At 46.1% G+C, this 17,500-nt stretch overlaps 3 protein-coding genes across 3 annotated transcripts in view; all 3 read left to right on the top strand.

Annotated features, from left to right (window-relative positions):
• LOC125313383 (NADH-ubiquinone oxidoreductase chain 5) overlaps positions 1 to 2,259 on the top strand; it is a gene marked incomplete at its 5' end in the record, with an annotated part of 3,907 nt that extends 1,648 nt beyond the window's left edge. Inside the window, one exon of the mRNA XM_048273157.1 lies at positions 1 to 2,259. This exon is cut by the window's left edge and continues 139 nt beyond it. Within this exon, the coding sequence (XP_048129114.1) occupies positions 1 to 11 (11 nt within the window).
• Positions 2,260 to 15,459: 13,200 nt separating this feature from the next.
• On the top strand, positions 15,460 to 16,975 carry LOC125313380 (ATP synthase subunit a). The gene has a single exon (XM_048273152.1). It carries the CDS (start codon positions 15,740 to 15,742, stop codon positions 16,913 to 16,915), a length of 1,176 nt encoding a protein of 391 aa, XP_048129109.1. The 5' UTR covers positions 15,460 to 15,739; the 3' UTR covers positions 16,916 to 16,975.
• A 111-nt stretch (positions 16,976 to 17,086) lies between these two features.
• Positions 17,087 to 17,494, top strand: LOC125313379 (NAD(P)H-quinone oxidoreductase chain 4, chloroplastic; the record flags this gene model as incomplete). The annotated part of the gene is given in 3 exon segments (XM_048273151.1): positions 17,087 to 17,140; positions 17,143 to 17,214; positions 17,216 to 17,494. Coding segments are annotated over 3 exon segments (204 nt in total), but the record flags the coding sequence as incomplete, so codon positions are not given.
• Positions 17,495 to 17,500: the final 6 nt, after the last annotated feature.

The following is a 17,500-nucleotide window of genomic DNA, read 5'->3' as shown; positions in this document are numbered from 1 at the left end:
GTCAAGAATAATAATCGAACTGGGGGAGCTTGCCAGGATGGCTTGGTAAGCAAGCAACCACTGATGTAGGCGCCAACTCCCAGTTCTTTTCTCTTCTTTCTTTTTCAAAGTCACGATCAGTCTTAGGTTGAAATCGGGGTCCTTTTCGCATCCGGAAGCGCTGGTTCAAATCCAGCTCGTGACAAAGGCAGAAGTCCAAGTCTAAAACGAGAGCCCCGGAGATATTACAGCCTGTTCTTTCCGAAGAGGAGCGAAGATAATGGGACCGCATGCGAAACTCGCTTGAATATCGCCAAGCGGACCGACATTTGACTCATGTCGAAAGACGGATCAACCAAATTTCGCAACGCGCACAGCAGTTCGCAGAAATTTTTTGTTACCACGAAGAAATAAGAGTATATATAGGGGACGCAGTACAGATTCTATTCTCCGACGTAACGGAGATATTTGACGATCGAGGGGCGCGATTGCGCTATTTCCGCCGAAAACAGGAGCAGCTCCTAAATCCGAAAAATCATATTTTTTGGGATATTTTGGAGAAAATCGAGCGGCTTAAGGGAAGGGGGGGGACCCCTAAAGATATCAAAGAAGTTGCTGGCTGCGGACCAGAGTAAGCTTCCAGCTTTCAGAGAATGAAGTTGGAGCTATCCACTTTCATGGTGACGAGATTTGGGATAGATATAGATGCCATAGGTAGAGATTCGAGAAAGAACAGGGGCGATTGCAGAACACAAAGAGCGATGAAATGAAGGCTTTCGGTTTACTTAGATAGGGCTTTAGAGGTACTCAGCCTTTTGTGCTCTAGCGTAGAGTGAACATTCCTCGAAAAAAACCTTAGGGAAAGAGAGGCGAGTGAGGGGCACTCATCATACGAAAGCAGTCATGCAGATAGGAACGGTCAAACAATGACTCTGACTAAGGAAATAGATGAGGGAGAGAATCCATCTATTCGATTTACCATACCACAGCTCTCGACTTGCCCTACAAAGAGCTCTCCCGTCGATTCAATGTGTCTATTGTAAGGCAGGAGATTCGGGATCTAATCCAGAGTCCGCCTCCCCGGACATCCCTAACTATACGACAGGGGTTAGCCCTGTGTACCATCCACACACCTCTTACCACAGTTGAATGCTTACCTTACTGATCAACAGCATGCCGCACACCCACCTGCGTCCACCCAACAAGAACCGAACCCAGGGATTCAACCAGCATCAGCTTATCCACTGTCGGGAATGCCAACTATGCCTGATCGGATCACAAGAGTCATCGTAGATAATGTCGATACTGGAAAAGCTCATGTTTGATGAATTATTGGAGGCCGTTGCGCCTTTTTTGAACGCTGCACAAGAGGCGTTACCGCAGGTTCCAAATCCACTGCCCTCGCGAGAGGCCTCGCCGCTGGTTCCCGATCAAAAGCCCTTTCCGGTCGAGGATATCTCTCCGGAACCTGATCTCGATTCTGTCAAAGAAGTGTTAAGAAACAGACTTCTTATACATCGACTAGGTCAAAAGGGTAGAACTGTTTCGGATGACGAAATCGCCCTTATTATCGACCGGAAGGATAAAATCCTTTCAAGAATGTTCGAGTTGGATTCCAACCCGTTCTGGAATCAGCGCCGACATACACTTATTCGGGACTACATGCTGCCTCCCCGCGGGGGCGAATTCAAGATCTCCGTTTTGGAGGGAAAATTTGAACAATTATTGGGTGAGAATGCCACGAGCTCCTCTATCTATAAGGAGCTTATACGAGCTCGGGACTATTTCCATATCGACGGACGATTTCGCGGTCCTAGAGGTAACTAATTATTTCATGTAACTTCGGTTCAAAAATTTCGATTTTGTTTTGGCGAGAAAGGGGCTTTATGATGACCGCGCATGAGATCACACGAGACCACTTCGATTATGAGTCGGGGGATGCGAACATAGCGGCCCTAAAATACCTTCTGCGCTATCCTTAAAGCGGAAAGGCGAAAAACTTCCATTTTTTGAGACCGCGACCCATCGCGGAGCACTTTATCACTGATTTAGTGAGATAAGTGTTAAATTCTCCTCCACAAGACTCTTGATGTTTTTTCAGGGCTTGGGTACGATAACATAATTTGAAGAAATAAGAGTTTAGACCGCTCACAGTAGTTCTACCTATAGAAAAGATCATCAGAGGGGAGACAACCCATTTTTGATTCCAGCCGCGAAGACTAGTAAAAGGAAGGATCAAGAATGTCATATATATCAGGAGCTAGATCAGTTGACGATGAACAAGTAAGAATTGCCTCAACAAAAATTGATGGAATTGGACCTAAAAAAGCCATTCAGGTTCGTTATCGATTAGGTATCAGTGGGAACATAAAGATAAAAGAGTTAACTAAGTATCAGATCGACCAAATTGAACAAATGATAGGTCAAGATCATGTTGTTCATTGGGAATTGAAGAGGGGAGAACGAGCAGACATCGAACGATTAATTTCTATTTCTTGTTATCGAGGAATTCGTCATCAAGATGGATCGCCCTTACGCGGTCAACGAACTCATACTAATGCTAGGACTTGTCGCAAGCGAATTCGGAAATGAAAGAAGTCTACCGAAAGCCCTTGGTACTTGTCTGATCAAAACCACTGATAGCTTCAATAGTTCACTGAGATTTTTTTTCGTTTTTTTTTTTTTTTGGTATTTCACCGGTTACTAATCCAGTATACGCATAGTAGGCCTCCTTCGTCACTCCACTAGTGGCTCGGCTTGGTCCTAGAAGCGACTGCTTCCGCCTCTCTAGGCTTCGCTATCGCTCATGACTGGTATATGGATCTCTTTATGGAGTGGTCGGCCTTCTAGAAGCTTCGCCAGAAGCGACTAGTCGCTTCCCGAAAGCCTCTTTACTTTAGTATGGTCTAGTCTGTCCAATGCCTCCTTCCTTGCCGCCACCGTACGCTACTAGGAGAGTCAGCAAGCTACCTTGCTTGCATTCTAGAAACGGCAGCTTCCGCGCCCTTCCTGCCTGCTGAAATAGATGTGAATGATCGTGAGAGCTCTTAAAATCCTATTCAGTCTGATTAGATATGTCACTGAAACAATCCGTTCTGTCTCTGTTTTCTTTTCGGATTCCGAGGGTGAGCCGGCCGATCCTAACATCATTTATGAGGAGCCGGACGACGAAGCCTCCTCCTCAGATAAAGATGTCTCCGACGCGACTCTCCCGGCAAGACCAACTTTTTCTATTGTGATTTTTTTGGCGGGTTCGGTCAGGAGGGAAAAAAGATAGAAGCTTTCTATCAGTCAAAAGCGGATACCGCCCCCCCCCATGCTCCCACGGTCCGCTTACCGAGGAATAGAAAGGGAGGACCGTGTGTCAGAGCAAGTTGGGTTGGGGTATAGAGCCGTAAGCGCGGTGGGGGGTGACAGAGGACGTGCTCGTACGGTTCATAGAAGGGTATGATCAACTCGTTGATTGTTGGGAACTTTCACTCCTCTATATTCGAAATATGCCTTTCTAGGAGCATTACGATCTGCAGCTCAAATGGTCTCTTATGAAGTCTCTATTGGTCTTATTCTTATTGTGCGCCTTGTGAGCGCGTTTGGATCCGCGAAGGCAATCGCTCGGATCTTCCCCTAACCCAACCCGGGAACGGACCGGAGGGAACCGCAGCATGGGGAATGTCCGCGTCTCGTCGCAAGGCTCATTTTGAGTTGTGGGTCATAGGGCGCGCTTCGGGCGGGCAGCTTTATCTGATCAAGGGCCGGGGCACAAGGGTCCTGGTACTATCCAGGTGCGAAGAACCCCGGAGGTGACTGCAATGAGCAGAAATCTCACTCACCGGCCTAAACGACGAGCAAACACTCGAACGTGAGAGCAAGGGATCACCCGACGAATGGACGAGCTCCAAGGAGGGAGGAGAGAGGAAGGCAAGAACCATGCTTTCAGAGAAGTGGCGGTCTTAATCTTATCTGAACTGCGAGAATAACTGACTAAGCCGTGCCATAAGGGGTCATTCTCCAAACGGGACGGGGCCAAGCCTTTAGGTTGTTTAAGTAGGTTGGGTGACAGATCGGCCATAGGAGTACTCCGGGATATAAACCAGGGCAACAAATGTCGAGCATACGACGATGCCGCCCCTTTTCATTTCGTGGAAGCCCCCGGCAGAGGAAAGGGCTGTAGGTGATGGTGCGTTCTGCTTCTTATCTAGAGAGGGGCAGGGGCGCGGAAATCGTTCCTATTGGGTCGTGCATGGCAGCTGGTATAGATGAATAAAGGCGGGCCGCTTGAACTGAACGGGACCTATTCTCAACATAGGCGGCAAGGCTGAATAGGAAAGGGGCCTAGCTGACTGATGAGAGCCTTTTTCTAAAGGCTAAAAAAAAGGCTCTCATGTTTTTTCTAACATGGCTGGCTACATACAAGTATAGCCAAATCAAGATGAGACGGGGCGGACGGTCAGAGGCCGCAGCGGGACTACCATCGGAAAGCCCGCCCCCGATAGCTAACATAGAAAGAGATTCCCGGATAGCAGTAGTCTCTATGTGAATCTCTTCCCGACCGGGCTAGCCCGAATCGGGCCACCACTTGGGATGGGAATGGCTCAGCCCACATGCATCATTTGATGAAAGCACTCCAGTCCAGTCGCCTCCTCGAAGTGGCTTGTCAACCACGCTTTCCCTCCCTCAAAAGAATGCTCCTCACCAAATGCCCTTCCTTGGGTTGGGGCAAGACAGCAATGAGTAGTTCGCTTCAGGACTCCACCCCCTCGCGAGCAGGATGCCGGCCGAGATAGAGCTGGGAGCCAACCTATACTTTCCTGGGGCTTGCCTTGCCCCAACATCGAAATAAAAGGCGGGCGCCGAAAAGGAACCAGCCCAGCCTCTTCAAGAAAGCTTTGCTTGGTAGGCGCTGCCTACTCACTCGGACAATGCCCTGAACACGAAAGTGTGCAGTTCCGCCCCCTTCTACCATGCTGAGTCACAGGCAGCGCCTCGGAAAGCACGGACGAGCCACATGCAGGGAAACTTGCACGTGTGGTTCTGGCCGGAGACCCCGGTATACTGTACTAATATGTGTAGGTCCCCGTAATTCGAGTGAGATTGTCATGGCGCAAAAGCAGATATGGTCCGGTATTCCCTTGTTTCCTGTATTGGTTATGTTCTTCATTTCTCGTCTAGCAGAAACTAATCGAGCTCCGTTTGATCTCCCAGAAGCGGAAGCTGAATCAGTTGCAGGCTATAATGTAGAATATGCGCGGGATGCGATCCTTAATAGTCCACTGTTGGCGGAAGCCAATGTCCCGGGGTCCCGGGGACTCATTCTGACTGAAACAAGGGGTGGGTCTTTACCAACTAAAAACTATTCGATTTTAGCGAAGCCAAAAAACGTGAGCGCCTAGCGTGAGCCTTATTGAAAAGGCCCCTGACTATAGATAGGGCGTTAGCGCTTTACTAATAGAATAGTTAGGCCTTTTCTTGCCTGTTTAGTAAAGTCACGCTTTTCATTTTGATAGGAGTAGGTGCTTTTTCTTTTTTGGGCAGGGCACTCTTCATTCTTCATTCGAAACTAATGAATGTCGGGTCGGGGCTTTCTGCCCTGTTATCAAAAAAGGAGTTGGGTAAAGCAACCTCCCTCCTTGGACGAGCACGGGGCTTAGTCAAGTAGAACCGGGTTGCGTTGCTTGATGCTCCGATCGAAAACAAATCAGTGGGGCCATGCCGGTACGACTGAATATGCGTTAGAAAGGTCAATCCCTGCCCTACGACACCAAAAAAAACCGGGCCGAACTTCTAACAGCCCGCCCGCTTCCATAGAACAATATCGTGGCAACGTAGACCTAAGTGGTCATATTGGATCCTTGGGAACCATCACAAGTATGGCCGGCCTATATTTGAACGAGAATGCCGTGTCGTCCAGCGGAGCCTAGAAGAAGGTGACTCGGAGCCTAGAAGAAGGTGACTCGCGCAGACAGCTGACTCCTTTTCAATAGAAAGGAATAGCCAAACCAACCCAGCTGGCTGGTCAATCTCAGAGATCTTATCGGCCGGCAAACCGGAGACGGACGACCACGGTCCCGTCCTTACCAGCACCGGAGGTGTACTAATCAATGAAGCCCCTAAACCGACTTTCGTTTCTGACAAAATCAACCAAGCCTAACCGGTCACGACATCTTGTTGATATTGATTGAGTTTGAGGGACTTTCGCTGACTGAATCCATCCATAAACCTAGACCCCGGTAACCTTCGTAACCAAAGCGTCACGACAACATCCAAAGGTGACCTTTGGATTCTTAAGTAGGGGGGCAAGGAGGAGCACGTAGGAATGCCGACCACTACATAAGCCACTAGTGGCTGAGAGAAAGCGAGCAGCACCTTGTATAGGTTGGGCGGAGCTTGAAGAAGCGAGCCCCTTTCAGAGAAAGCCATTGCGCGCTAGCCTAGCTAGCTAACTTCAGCTGGCTGTTATCTTAGTTGTAGCGCGCCTTCCCTCCTTCTCTCACTTCGGAAAGATTTAGCAGTTTTTTTCTTATGATGACCTGGTCGAGAGAGTACGATACATCGGTGTAAAAGATGGAGTGGGAGATGTGCATAGGAAAGATCAGTAGCCGGCTTGAGTCTTCCTGCTATCGATGGAAAGAGTCAAGCTGTAGTCCCAGACGTCTCATGGGCTTCGAAGCGTATTTAGACATCGATAAATCCCCTAAGGAGAAGGGATGGGGTAGGAAGCATGAGGTAGAATCTTTCAAGGAGCTTGGGTAGGCATTTTAATGAACCATCCCCAACGTGCCTTAAAATGCGCGCTAGAAGGTTCGATGCTGAATGACCTCTTTGTGAACTGGAAAGCAGCTCTTTCGCAGGGATACTCTCCGACCTGTCGAGGTGAAATGCAGAAGAAGGGACTGAAGCACAGTGGTAGGCTTCCCAGGGAGAAAAGATGGGAATCAGGCTTTTTTTTGAGTGTTAGAGGCTTCATTGAGAAGTGAAGTTCTTTCAATCCCGCATTGGGTAAGCCTTCCATAAGGACTCCCTTAGACCTACTTTTCTTCTTCCGAAGAGCTACTCTTTCTCGAGTGATCCGGCCCCCACTGGGAGTTGAGGCTGGAGAGAGAAGGGGAGAAAGATAGGTAGAAGTTCAAGTTTCAACTGAATCCATGAAAAGAATAATTGAAGTAAGATCAATTGAACAAGATATCTCCTCCCGCTTATCAAACTAAGTCTACTATTTACCTTACCCGAATGCCGCGGTCAAGCTCTTTCGTCGACCCTTTAGCTAGCCCAGTGAGATGCCCAAGATCAAAGAAGAAAGCACTACTTCATGGGAAGTTGCCAAAAGTAAGTCCTACGGTCTCCCCACGGAGCTGTAAGGCAGTTCACTCGTAAGGCCTCATTCATCTCTTACCCATCAAAGGCCTCTCTTTGCTGATGGACCTACAGAGTGGCAGAAAAGAATGCACTATGCTCGTATATGTATTGAGGTTGATGCAGATAAGGGGTTGAGGGGCCTCTTCTGCGGTGATCGAAGAAAGCGAGGAAGTCAACCGTCGGTTCCCCCATAGGCACGAAGGCAACCCCCGCCTCACAAAGATTGGGTCTTCCCTACTGCCGGCAGGACCTCGTAGACTTTCTCAAAGATGACCAGCCTGGTCATAAAGAGATATGCCGGGGCGCGCTCGTGGAGCATCATCTGGTTTTGGCTGAAGGGGCCAAAGCAGTCAAGCAAAAGCTGAGAAGCGGAAGTGAAGTAGAGTAGAGGAAGATGAGCAATTTGAGAAAGGAGAGACAAGATGCGCTGCTCCGTGAAGGAAAGGCACTAACAATCAACACCGGATGGGTGACATAGCAGAGCAGCTTTGAGTGAGAGAGGAGAAGAAGGCGGGGAAGGCTTTCTAGGGAGTAGGGGGTGCCAGAAAGAAAGGATTCGGATAGGAATGAAAGGTTTGATAGGCCAGGCTATCACGTCGGGATAAGGCAGTAGGAGATCAGAAGCTTATGGCAGGAAGGATGGATTACGGATGGGATGGGGAAATGAAAGCTTTCGACGGCTGGTGAGGCTGGGTGATCGAAGTAATGAGCGGCCATCCAATAGGGCTTGTGGGTTGGGAGGTAGAGGGAAGAACTCCTGAGGTCGGAGAGGGAGCCATCTTGAGAGAAAGGATTAGAGATAGGGAAAGGGGTCTACTGATCATCCAGGTACCGCTCCCTTTTCAGAGATAGGGGAGCATTCCAACATCGGTTTACTCCTCTTTAGAGGGGAGGAGCATTCGACTATTGAAAACTCCTCCACTAGACCTACTTTCTAGAGTCGTATATCTATCCAATATGAGGAATATCAGATCCAACCGAAAGTATATAACATATAACCTCTACTCTTCATGTCATGCGCCTATTTTCCCAGATGAGCCTCCCATTTGATCAATCGGAAATCCTCTAGTTGCATGAGAGATGAACCGAGAGGTGAGGAGACCCGTGGGGGAGGAAGGAATACACCCCCTCCGCAGTTAAGAGGGCAGTTCTTAAAGAACTCCAATCTTTTTTTCGGTCTAGTGTAGTCTTCGGTCTTTCATGCATAACATAAATAGATGAGGAGCATTTTTGAGTGGTACACTCAATCGGTTCATCATAGGGAGATTTGGATGGGTATACCACTACTAGAGTAGAGGAGCTAGCCCTATTTGATTCTCTTCAACCTTCCCCTTCAATGGAGGACATTCTGAACCTTAACCACCTGCAGATGAAGGAGTATAATGAGACGATAGAATCCTGCCTTTGCCTCTATATCTGGAAGGGCCACCGGCCCAAACGATCGTAGTGGAGGAGGTTCTCGTCAGAAATAAATTTGTATAGCCTTGTCAATAAATATCAACCTGCCCCTAGCCACAAGTAATCCCCTCCTCGAATCAGAAAAATCTCCTGCCCCACCCCCGAAGGGGCTTATCGTCTGGTGTTGGTTGACCGACTCCGACTGCCTATAAGTTGTTCGCTCGACCAACCTTAAAATCCCTTCTCAAATTAGAAAGCCCGCCTTTTCATTGCAGTTGACTTCAATGACCCCGATCTGCCTGTCCAATCAATATCTCATTCTGACCTGATTAAACCTCAGGCTTTCCGGATCAATCTACTACTGTCTTCCTTCCGAATTCAGATGTTTCCATGAGGGACGACTGGGATCAACTACTCTAATGACGGAGGACCTATTCTGTCCTCCTCCTATTCTTTAATGGGTGGAAAGACCTTGTGATGAAAAAGATGGTACTACGGAGGACGAACCTTAACCACCTAGCATATTGTTATAGCCAGAATCTTCGAAAAAGGCTCGTAAACTCCCCCATAGGTAGGGTTATCAGGGAAAGGAGCGGGGAGGCAAGATATCCTCACTCTAAAAAGATGGTATAGAAATGGATGGACTAGAAATTGTTCGGAGGAACATAACTGTCTTCTCGCCTTCCTCTGACTCTGATCTTGATCATTCCCCTACATCCCTGAAATTAGGAGATTCAAGTCCATCAAGTCCAGCAAGCACCTATATCCTTCAACCTGGCATCTCTATCTGATGTTGGTCGATCGACCCCCCTCTGCTTTTGTTCACTCCTCCCGAACACCTGGGGACCGTCGAATCGAGTGCTCATTGCTTCGCCCAGGAGTATTGGATGAATCCGAGTCAATTCCTTAATAACCTCGCCTTGAGACCCGTCGGATAGAAGGCCTGCGGATTCAGATTCTGGCCGAGAGCGCCGTTCGCCCGTCGTTGGGACGAGAGACTTTGAATAACCCTTAACTCCTTCTTCATTTATTCTTTCAAGTTCGACCTACCAAAAAAAGGGAAATAAATGAATCTTCACCTCCCTCCCAGCTTTCATTTGGACTGTAGGAAAGAAATGGTACCCTTAGGCAGAGAAGAGAAAAAACAAGACGTATGAGCGGCCTTTCAAGGCATTAGCCGCTTACAAGCAAGAAAAAACCAAGCCTTGCAAGGTATCCAATTTTGAACAGCCATTGTAAGATAGATTCCTTCTATTGAAAGAGAGGGATTGGGAACATGAAAAGCCCTGACTGAGATTAGATAGGCTATTGATTGAACCGTCCGGATAGCCATATGCTGAACACCTGACACCTCTATGACAGAAAGGTTAAGGGGAAGAATTATCGAACTCATCCAGGCTATTCCTTCTATCTTCCTTACCTTCTTCCTTGACTCGTAGGCATACCTTTCTCTATCAAGAAGATGTAAGCATAGTACTGAAGTCGATCCCTTGATTACGGAATCCTTTCCATTTCGGGCAAGCTAGTATGGCATAAGGGAAGTTCTTCCTATTAAGAATCCTACTTCCTTCTCCTCTTTGCTTACTTTGTCTCCTGTAAGTTGACTTAGTGATAAGGGATCTTCTTCATTAAAGGAATGTGGTACAATTTGGACACATAAGGAAGATTTTTCATATATATATAATAGGAATAGAATCGAGTCCCAAAATAGCATTACCAATTGCTTGGATGCGTGTTTGAAAGCCAAGAGATGAATGAACTCTTGCAGTGTGGCTTAACTGGCCTTCCTCTAGATTCAACTTGAAGCGGAAGGCACCCCGTCCTTAGTTAGGCTGGGAAAGCCCATCCTTTTCCTCCCGAAAAGACTGGGTCGATAAACTGGCTTATGAGGGAACGGGCTTATATGTGTCTTAGTTAGTGTAGTCGCAGATGTGAATTCCGGGGTTCTCCATAATCGGCTATAGAGTAGCACTCGATGACAATTCCTGTGTTCAAGACCGATTCTACGTTTAAGTCTCTGCTGACCTCTTTTGCTCAGAAATTTAGGCTAAGCATTAAGCATGTCCCCTACCTGAGTCAAGCTTCATTTTCTCCTTTCCACCTTGAAAGAAGACCAAGCCGACAACGCCCCTTTACTTTACCACGAGCAAGCCTGTTATTAGATTCTCTTGATGCTGGACAGCGGTCACTCTTTCGATGCTGGTAGCACGGGAACCACTGAATAGGAGCGGTTTTCATCTGATCGCTGGCGTTAAGATATAAAGCGCAGTGCAGCCACCCCGACTTCCGTCCTATCCTAATAACAGACCTGGAGAACAGGTAAGCTCCAATACATAGTTCCGTGGTTAGACCGTCAGTGATAATGAGAAGAACCTTCTTCAGGTAACCTCCTCGAGGCACTTTTGGCATCACTACCTCATGGCAAGCTTACTGAGTATCCACCACATCCCTTTCCAAAGATTAATTCTTATTGGTTTTTGCCATGAACTCTCTTGGCAAAGTCAGGATCATCTTGCAATCCACCTTATCAGGTAAGTTACCTAACTGAACTTGAAACTTTGGCTCTGGGTCTGACTGCTTGACTCACCAACCTTCAAGTCTTCCTCCATCAGGTCATCTTCCGGAGCCAAGCCTTCTGAAAGAAAGCGAATAATAAAACTACGTTGACGAGGTCTGTCCCTTCTCCTGCTTCTTGTGGTCTTTCCCCGCCTTACCTTATGCTGGGTACTTCACCATCAGACCAACCTAATGGTTGCCTTCTCTGCTAATGACTCCATATTTCGGTTGAGCAACACTGGAGATGGTTCAACTACAACCTAGTATTCACTCGTGGGGTAGCTTCGCGTATTAAGATTCCACCGATAAAATGACGATCTCGTCGTAAAACTATTTTTCCGTTGTTCCTCTTGAACTGAGGTTAAGAAGCATGGTTCGCTGACGTGAGAGGGACCGAACAGGAAAAGCATCTATTTCAGGAAATGAGGTCGGTAGTTGGCCTATGGGTGACATGTGATTGACCCAAGTCGAAAGTCTTTCTCAAGGGCTTAGCTCCCAGGATAACCATAGAAGGGGGTGACTGTCCAAGTCCATTAGCCTTATTGGCTTAGAATGAAGCCCCTCTCGCCTTAGCTTAATGGGACTCTGGCCGTTCACTTAAGCTTCACGACTTCCCTAACTACTACAGAGACTACTTTAGAAGTACTATGAGGAGGACTTTTTCATCATTTACATCATTTATTTACAAGCAACTTGCCTTCTTTTATTAGATCCTTCGACATGGCATGATACATATCCCTTCTTTCGTCCGGTCCAGGGGCGTCCCAGCTCCCCGAAATGAATGTTCTCTTCTACTTGATTATCGTCAATTGCCCGATTCTCCCTCTCATTCGCACAGCCAACTCCCTCTGGAAGCATCGATCCCGGATTGTCTGGCAATTCCATTCTTGCCAGCGATTCGAATTTATTGTATGTACGATAACCCGAAAGTCATCTTCCTATTGCTTGGCATCCCGTATCGTACAGATCATCTGATCGTGGACCACCCTTATACAATACAGTTTCGGAAAGCCTTTAACTTGCCGCAGTTGTAGGAGAGTAGGCGGAGGAAGGTTAACTCACTCACTCAGGAAAAGGGGCTTTAGTTGAATCATTTCCAACCTAACCCTCTATTTCCTCGGATGAGGTCTCGCCTCTTTTATTCGATTTCCTGCTTCGAGTGAGTTCCACCCAATGGTATCCCACCAATCTCTTCCATCTTCCCCCGCAGAATGGCTAAAGAAATATGAGGGTCCGAAGGAGGTTCTGTTCTTTTACACGGTATGAACTCTTGAACTAGAACATCTAATTAAAGCCAATCTCGAGATCAACCTTCCTAAATCGATTTAGAGACCTCACAGATCCCACTCCATCTTTTACACCGCTGATGTAGTAAGGAGTAGATACGATAGCAGATACCAGGAGCAACTATAATATGGATATGGATTTAGAGCTTCACTTCCTATCTGTTTGATCGCCGCGTCCGCGCCTCGACTATTTACACAAGTTCGGTACAGTAACAGCTTTTCTCATCTTTGCCTGCTAGGCAAGAGGATAGCAAGACTATTATACGCGTCATCTCGTGCCTCGGTAATCCTTTAGACTAGATTGAACACGGTAAGATGGCTCACTTGGTTCACTACGCACCTTTTTCAGATCACGCTTTTGCAATGTCCGGGAACAACTGATTTGGCCGACTCAATGCATTACCATAGTAAATGTACTGGTCGTTGGTATTCGGCTCAATCCTTTTGTACTCCAATGGTTAATTTGATCATGGCAAACATGTGGGCGAGTCAAAGTTCTATCCGTTCTAATGAGCCATCCGTCAACTCATGTTCCGATTCCAAGCTAGCATTGTGCGGCGGCTTCCCGCAAGTCCCTACACAATCGCTTGTACACCGGAGCTATAGATGGCCCTTATTTGATCATCTTTCCCATGATTAGTTCCACGAATAGCAATACTTATGGATGATCAGCCAGATTATTAAGTGAAATAAAGGCAGCAGCATAAATAATAAAAACGGGAATATGGCTTCTTTCGATCCAAGAGTTCGCTCTTCCGGTCAACCAGTTGTCGCACGGTCGAATGCCGAAGCAGAGTGGTAAGGAAGATAGATAGGAAGATTGAACGATCAAAAAGGGGTTGTTGCTTGGCCGGGAATGGATGAGATGCTTTCCGAAAGAATCTCCTTAGATAATATACGCCGTCGGTGCCACAGAATCATTATTAAGCAACAATCGGGTATTCCCTCTGTTGTCACTGGGGCCTTTGCCTAATGGAATAGTTCTTCACTCTCAATAGTTACCTATCTATCGATGACATTTCCCGTTTTGTACTCCTCCTACCAAAACCTAACTTTTGACCGTTTCAGAAGCCATATTCCCGTAGTTCAGTATTAGAGCTAAGATTCTCTACTTCAGTAATTCCCAAAATAGGAATGAAATGAAAGACTGAGGACAGAAGCTGCGGGGTCCTCCGCTATTATTATACCTTTATACCACGGAAACGTCGATGGGATGTGTCTGTGTCCCAGAGCAACATGATGAGACAGGAAGGAAAGAAAGGGCAATTTATTATCTGAGTCATAAATTCACTGATTATGAAACTAGGTATTCCCCTCTTGAGAAGACGTGTCTGGCCTTAGTTTGGGCAACCCAAAGGTTGAGACATTACATGCTTGCTTATCCAGTCAAACTACTCGCCAGGATGGATCTCTTGAAGTATCTATTTGAAAAACCTGCATTGACTGGAAGGACTGCTAGGTGGCAATTCATTTTTTCGAAATTGGATATCACCTATGTTACCCAGAAGTCAATCAAGGGACAAGCAGTGGCCGATCACCTGGCTTCGCACCCATTGCCGGATTACGAGCCGCTCAGAACTGATTTTCCCGATGAAGAGATCTTGTTTGCCACGGAAGAAGAAGCGCCTATGTCTGATGAATGGACGATCTATTTTGATGGCGCTATGAATGAAGACGGAAGCGGTGTAGGTGTTGTGCAACTATCGCCAGAGATGACCAGGATCCCATTGGCCTTCAAGTGGAGTTTCCCATGTACGTACGAACAATGTTGCTGAATACGAAGCTTGCATTGCTGGACAGCAGCCCAGCCAGGAGCTATCAGGAAAGCGTTTGCAAGTCATTTATTATTCCTTCTTGGTAATAAGCCTTAGGAGCGGGCAGGGCAAATGGAGATTGGAGAACGAGAGAGAAAAAGCTTATACCATATCATGAGTACTTAGAAAAGCTCATGGACCAGACCAGTTCAAGAAATCAAGTTTGACTATCTCCCGGGGGCGCTGAGCTGAAACCAATTGTGATTGAACAAATAAATGAACCCGCATACTGTTATCAGATTGAAACAGAGCCACAGTCCGATGGGCTCCCCTGGTACACCGACATCATTAAGTACTTCGAGGATCGCACATTCCCTGAGTACGCAACAGCTAATGCCCGACGTACCATCCGGAGGTTAGCTACGCAGGAGTATGTGGGGCATTTTTTGTTTTGTTTCTTACAACAATGTCTTACTGAGGTGTCTTCATGAGTCTGAAGCCCAGAAAGTTTTGAAAGAAATCCATGATTGAATTTTCGGAGCGCATGTAAGTGGGAAAATGATGGCCAAAAAGATTATAGAGCAAGGATCTTACTAGTCAACGATGGAGACTGATTTCTGCCAATATGTGCAAAGGTGAGGTTTTCTTTTAACAATCAATTGCTTGAACAATTGAGGAGCGGAAGCCACCACCCTTCCACATAGAGGGATACTCGACCCTGAATAAAGAGGTTTTGGTTCTATTCGATTGAAAGCGCGACCCACCATGGGAGCTTCAGATGACCATATAAAAAAAAAAAAAAGTCTCTGATCTAGCGAAACATTCACTAGTATACAATTCAGCCCTACTTAGCCCTACCTAAGACGGAGCAGCACTTCCCTAGTCCGTCCGAAGCAGTACCCTTAGCCTGATGATGCTATGGTCTCGAGGCAAGGAGTCGATTGCCTTCCTTACAGGGTTGGGGAGGATGCCAGCGTATAAATTATTCTATTTGGTGTTTAACCTTTTCTTGCCTTACAGCTAGGTAGTAAAATTCTCTTGCTTTGGAAAGAAAAAAAGTAAAATCAAGTATCTGCTGCAGTGAAAGTCCTTTTTTGAGACTGACTAGAAATATCATAAGAGAAGAAAGATCGTAGCCTAGTTCGAATGAAAGGTAGGGCACAAGGCTATCCCTGAGTTCACAGGTGTCCTTTCTTATCCCCTTTTCTTCATGAAGATTGGGTGAGTCTTCCGTGACTGGCCTTTCTCTTGTTGTTGTTGAGTGCCTGCAGTTGCACTTCTTTCTTTATGCATCTTTCTCCCATGCTTTCCGTTGGTCAACAACCAACCAAAGCTCTATCTCATTCTTCACGAGTCCTACAGGAAGGACTCTCTTTCTGTCTGTAGGGAATCCTTTTCTTGAAATCCATCAATATGTTTGAAAAATTTCCACGCCTCTTTTTATTTGATGAAAATAGTCTGAATTCCAGTGCTACATCTTCTAGAACTCCGAGTCAATCCACGATGACTATTACCGATTCTAGTCTTCAATCGTCCGATACTCAAGGTTCTTATGATGGTATTTTTGAGGATCATCCAGGTCTTAACCCTTCCAGTGAACGTATAGTAGAGCTTCAATCTGATATACGCGAGAAATTGGAGGAGCTTCTGATTAACAAGAATCCCGAAGATGCTGTGGTTGCGGCCGAAGCTTTACATGGGGAAAGCGACAATATCCCTTTTATGGAGTTCATTTTGAATGATTTGAACACAAACGGAGTAGAAAGTGATTCCTATAAAGATGCGCTGGCAGCACTAATGAAGATGGTCCCCAGCCCACTTGAACAATTTGAAATCATCCCATTTTTTCCTATGAAGATAGGAGACTTGTATTTCTCATTCACAAATCCATCTTTGTTTATGCTGCTAACTCTCAGTTTGGTCCTACTTCTGCTTTATTTTGTTACTAAAAAGGGAGGAGGAAACTCAGTACCAAATGCTTGGCAATCCTTGGTAGAGTTTATTTATGATTTCGTGCTAAACCTGGTAAACGAACAAATAAGTGGTCTTTCCGGAAATGTGAAACAAAAGTTTTTCCCTTGCATCTTGGTCACTTTTACTTTTTCGTTATTTCGTAATCCCCAGGGTATGATACCTTATAGCTTTACAGTTACAAGTCATTTTCTCATTACTTTGGGTCTCTCATTTTCTATTTTTATAGGCATTACTATAGTGGGATTTCAAAGAAATGGGCTTCATTTTTTAAGCTTCTTTTTACCCGCAGGAGTCCCACTGCCGTTAGCACCTTTTTTAGTACTCCTTGAGCTAATCCCTCATTGTTTTCGCGCATTAAGCTCAGGAATACGTTTATTTGCTAATATGATGGCCGGTCATAGTTCAGTCAAGATTTTAAGTGGGTCCGCTTGGACTATGCTATGTATGAATGATCTTTTCTATTTCATAGGGGATCTTGGTCCTTTATTTATAGTTCTTGCATTAACCGGTCCGGAATTAGGTGTAGCTATATCACAAGCTCATGTTTCTACGATCTCAATCTGTATTTACTTGAATGATGCTATAAATCTCCATCAAAGTGATTCTTTTTTATAATTGAACAAAAGCGAGGAGCAAAGCCACTTTACCGAGTTTACGAGGTGAAGGAGTGATAACAACTTCGCTCGGATCGAAAAAAAAAAAAGATTCCGAGCACGTCTGGTCAAAGTCTATCTGTCTTTACCACGAGTCATTTTCCTTGGCTAACAATAAATTTGAGTTTTTCCCGTATCCGCGGGTTCTTCAATTTGCTTCCTCCCTCATATAGGAAATAAGGTTGGTGGTATACTCTATTTTTCCCCTTATTGGAATTCCTTTTAATGACATATGCATTCTGTTATCATTTCCAGTTGGACGGACGATCCATTAATCCAATTTGAGAAAGAAACGAACTCTTTCCATTTACAATCCTTTTTTTGGGGTTCCAAACCTTGACTTCTTTAGGGGCTTGGAGTAGATGAAGCCTTCCTTCTTTCTTCTCGGTCCGCTTTGGCTCCTGATCTTGAGCTCGCAGTTATTGGCCTAAGGCTTCTTCTTCGAGTCCTTGCTTTTGAGAGACGAAACTTTAGGCCCTTGCTCTTGGCCTTCCATCATGGTCCGCATAACCAGCCCATCTTTCTCCAGAGAAGCAACCGCTCGGAA

This window comes from Rhodamnia argentea, unplaced genomic scaffold (assembly GCF_020921035.1).
Source record: "Rhodamnia argentea isolate NSW1041297 unplaced genomic scaffold, ASM2092103v1 Rarg_v2.20, whole genome shotgun sequence".
In the NCBI taxonomy this organism is placed as follows: domain Eukaryota; kingdom Viridiplantae; phylum Streptophyta; class Magnoliopsida; order Myrtales; family Myrtaceae; genus Rhodamnia; species Rhodamnia argentea.
This window is presented reverse-complemented; position numbering and strand designations above follow the sequence as displayed.

Excerpts from the sequence above, each read along its gene's own strand:
- LOC125313380 (XM_048273152.1), top strand. The coding sequence starts at position 15,740 with ATGTTTGAAAAATTTCCACGCCTCTTTTTATTTGATGAAAATAGTCTG.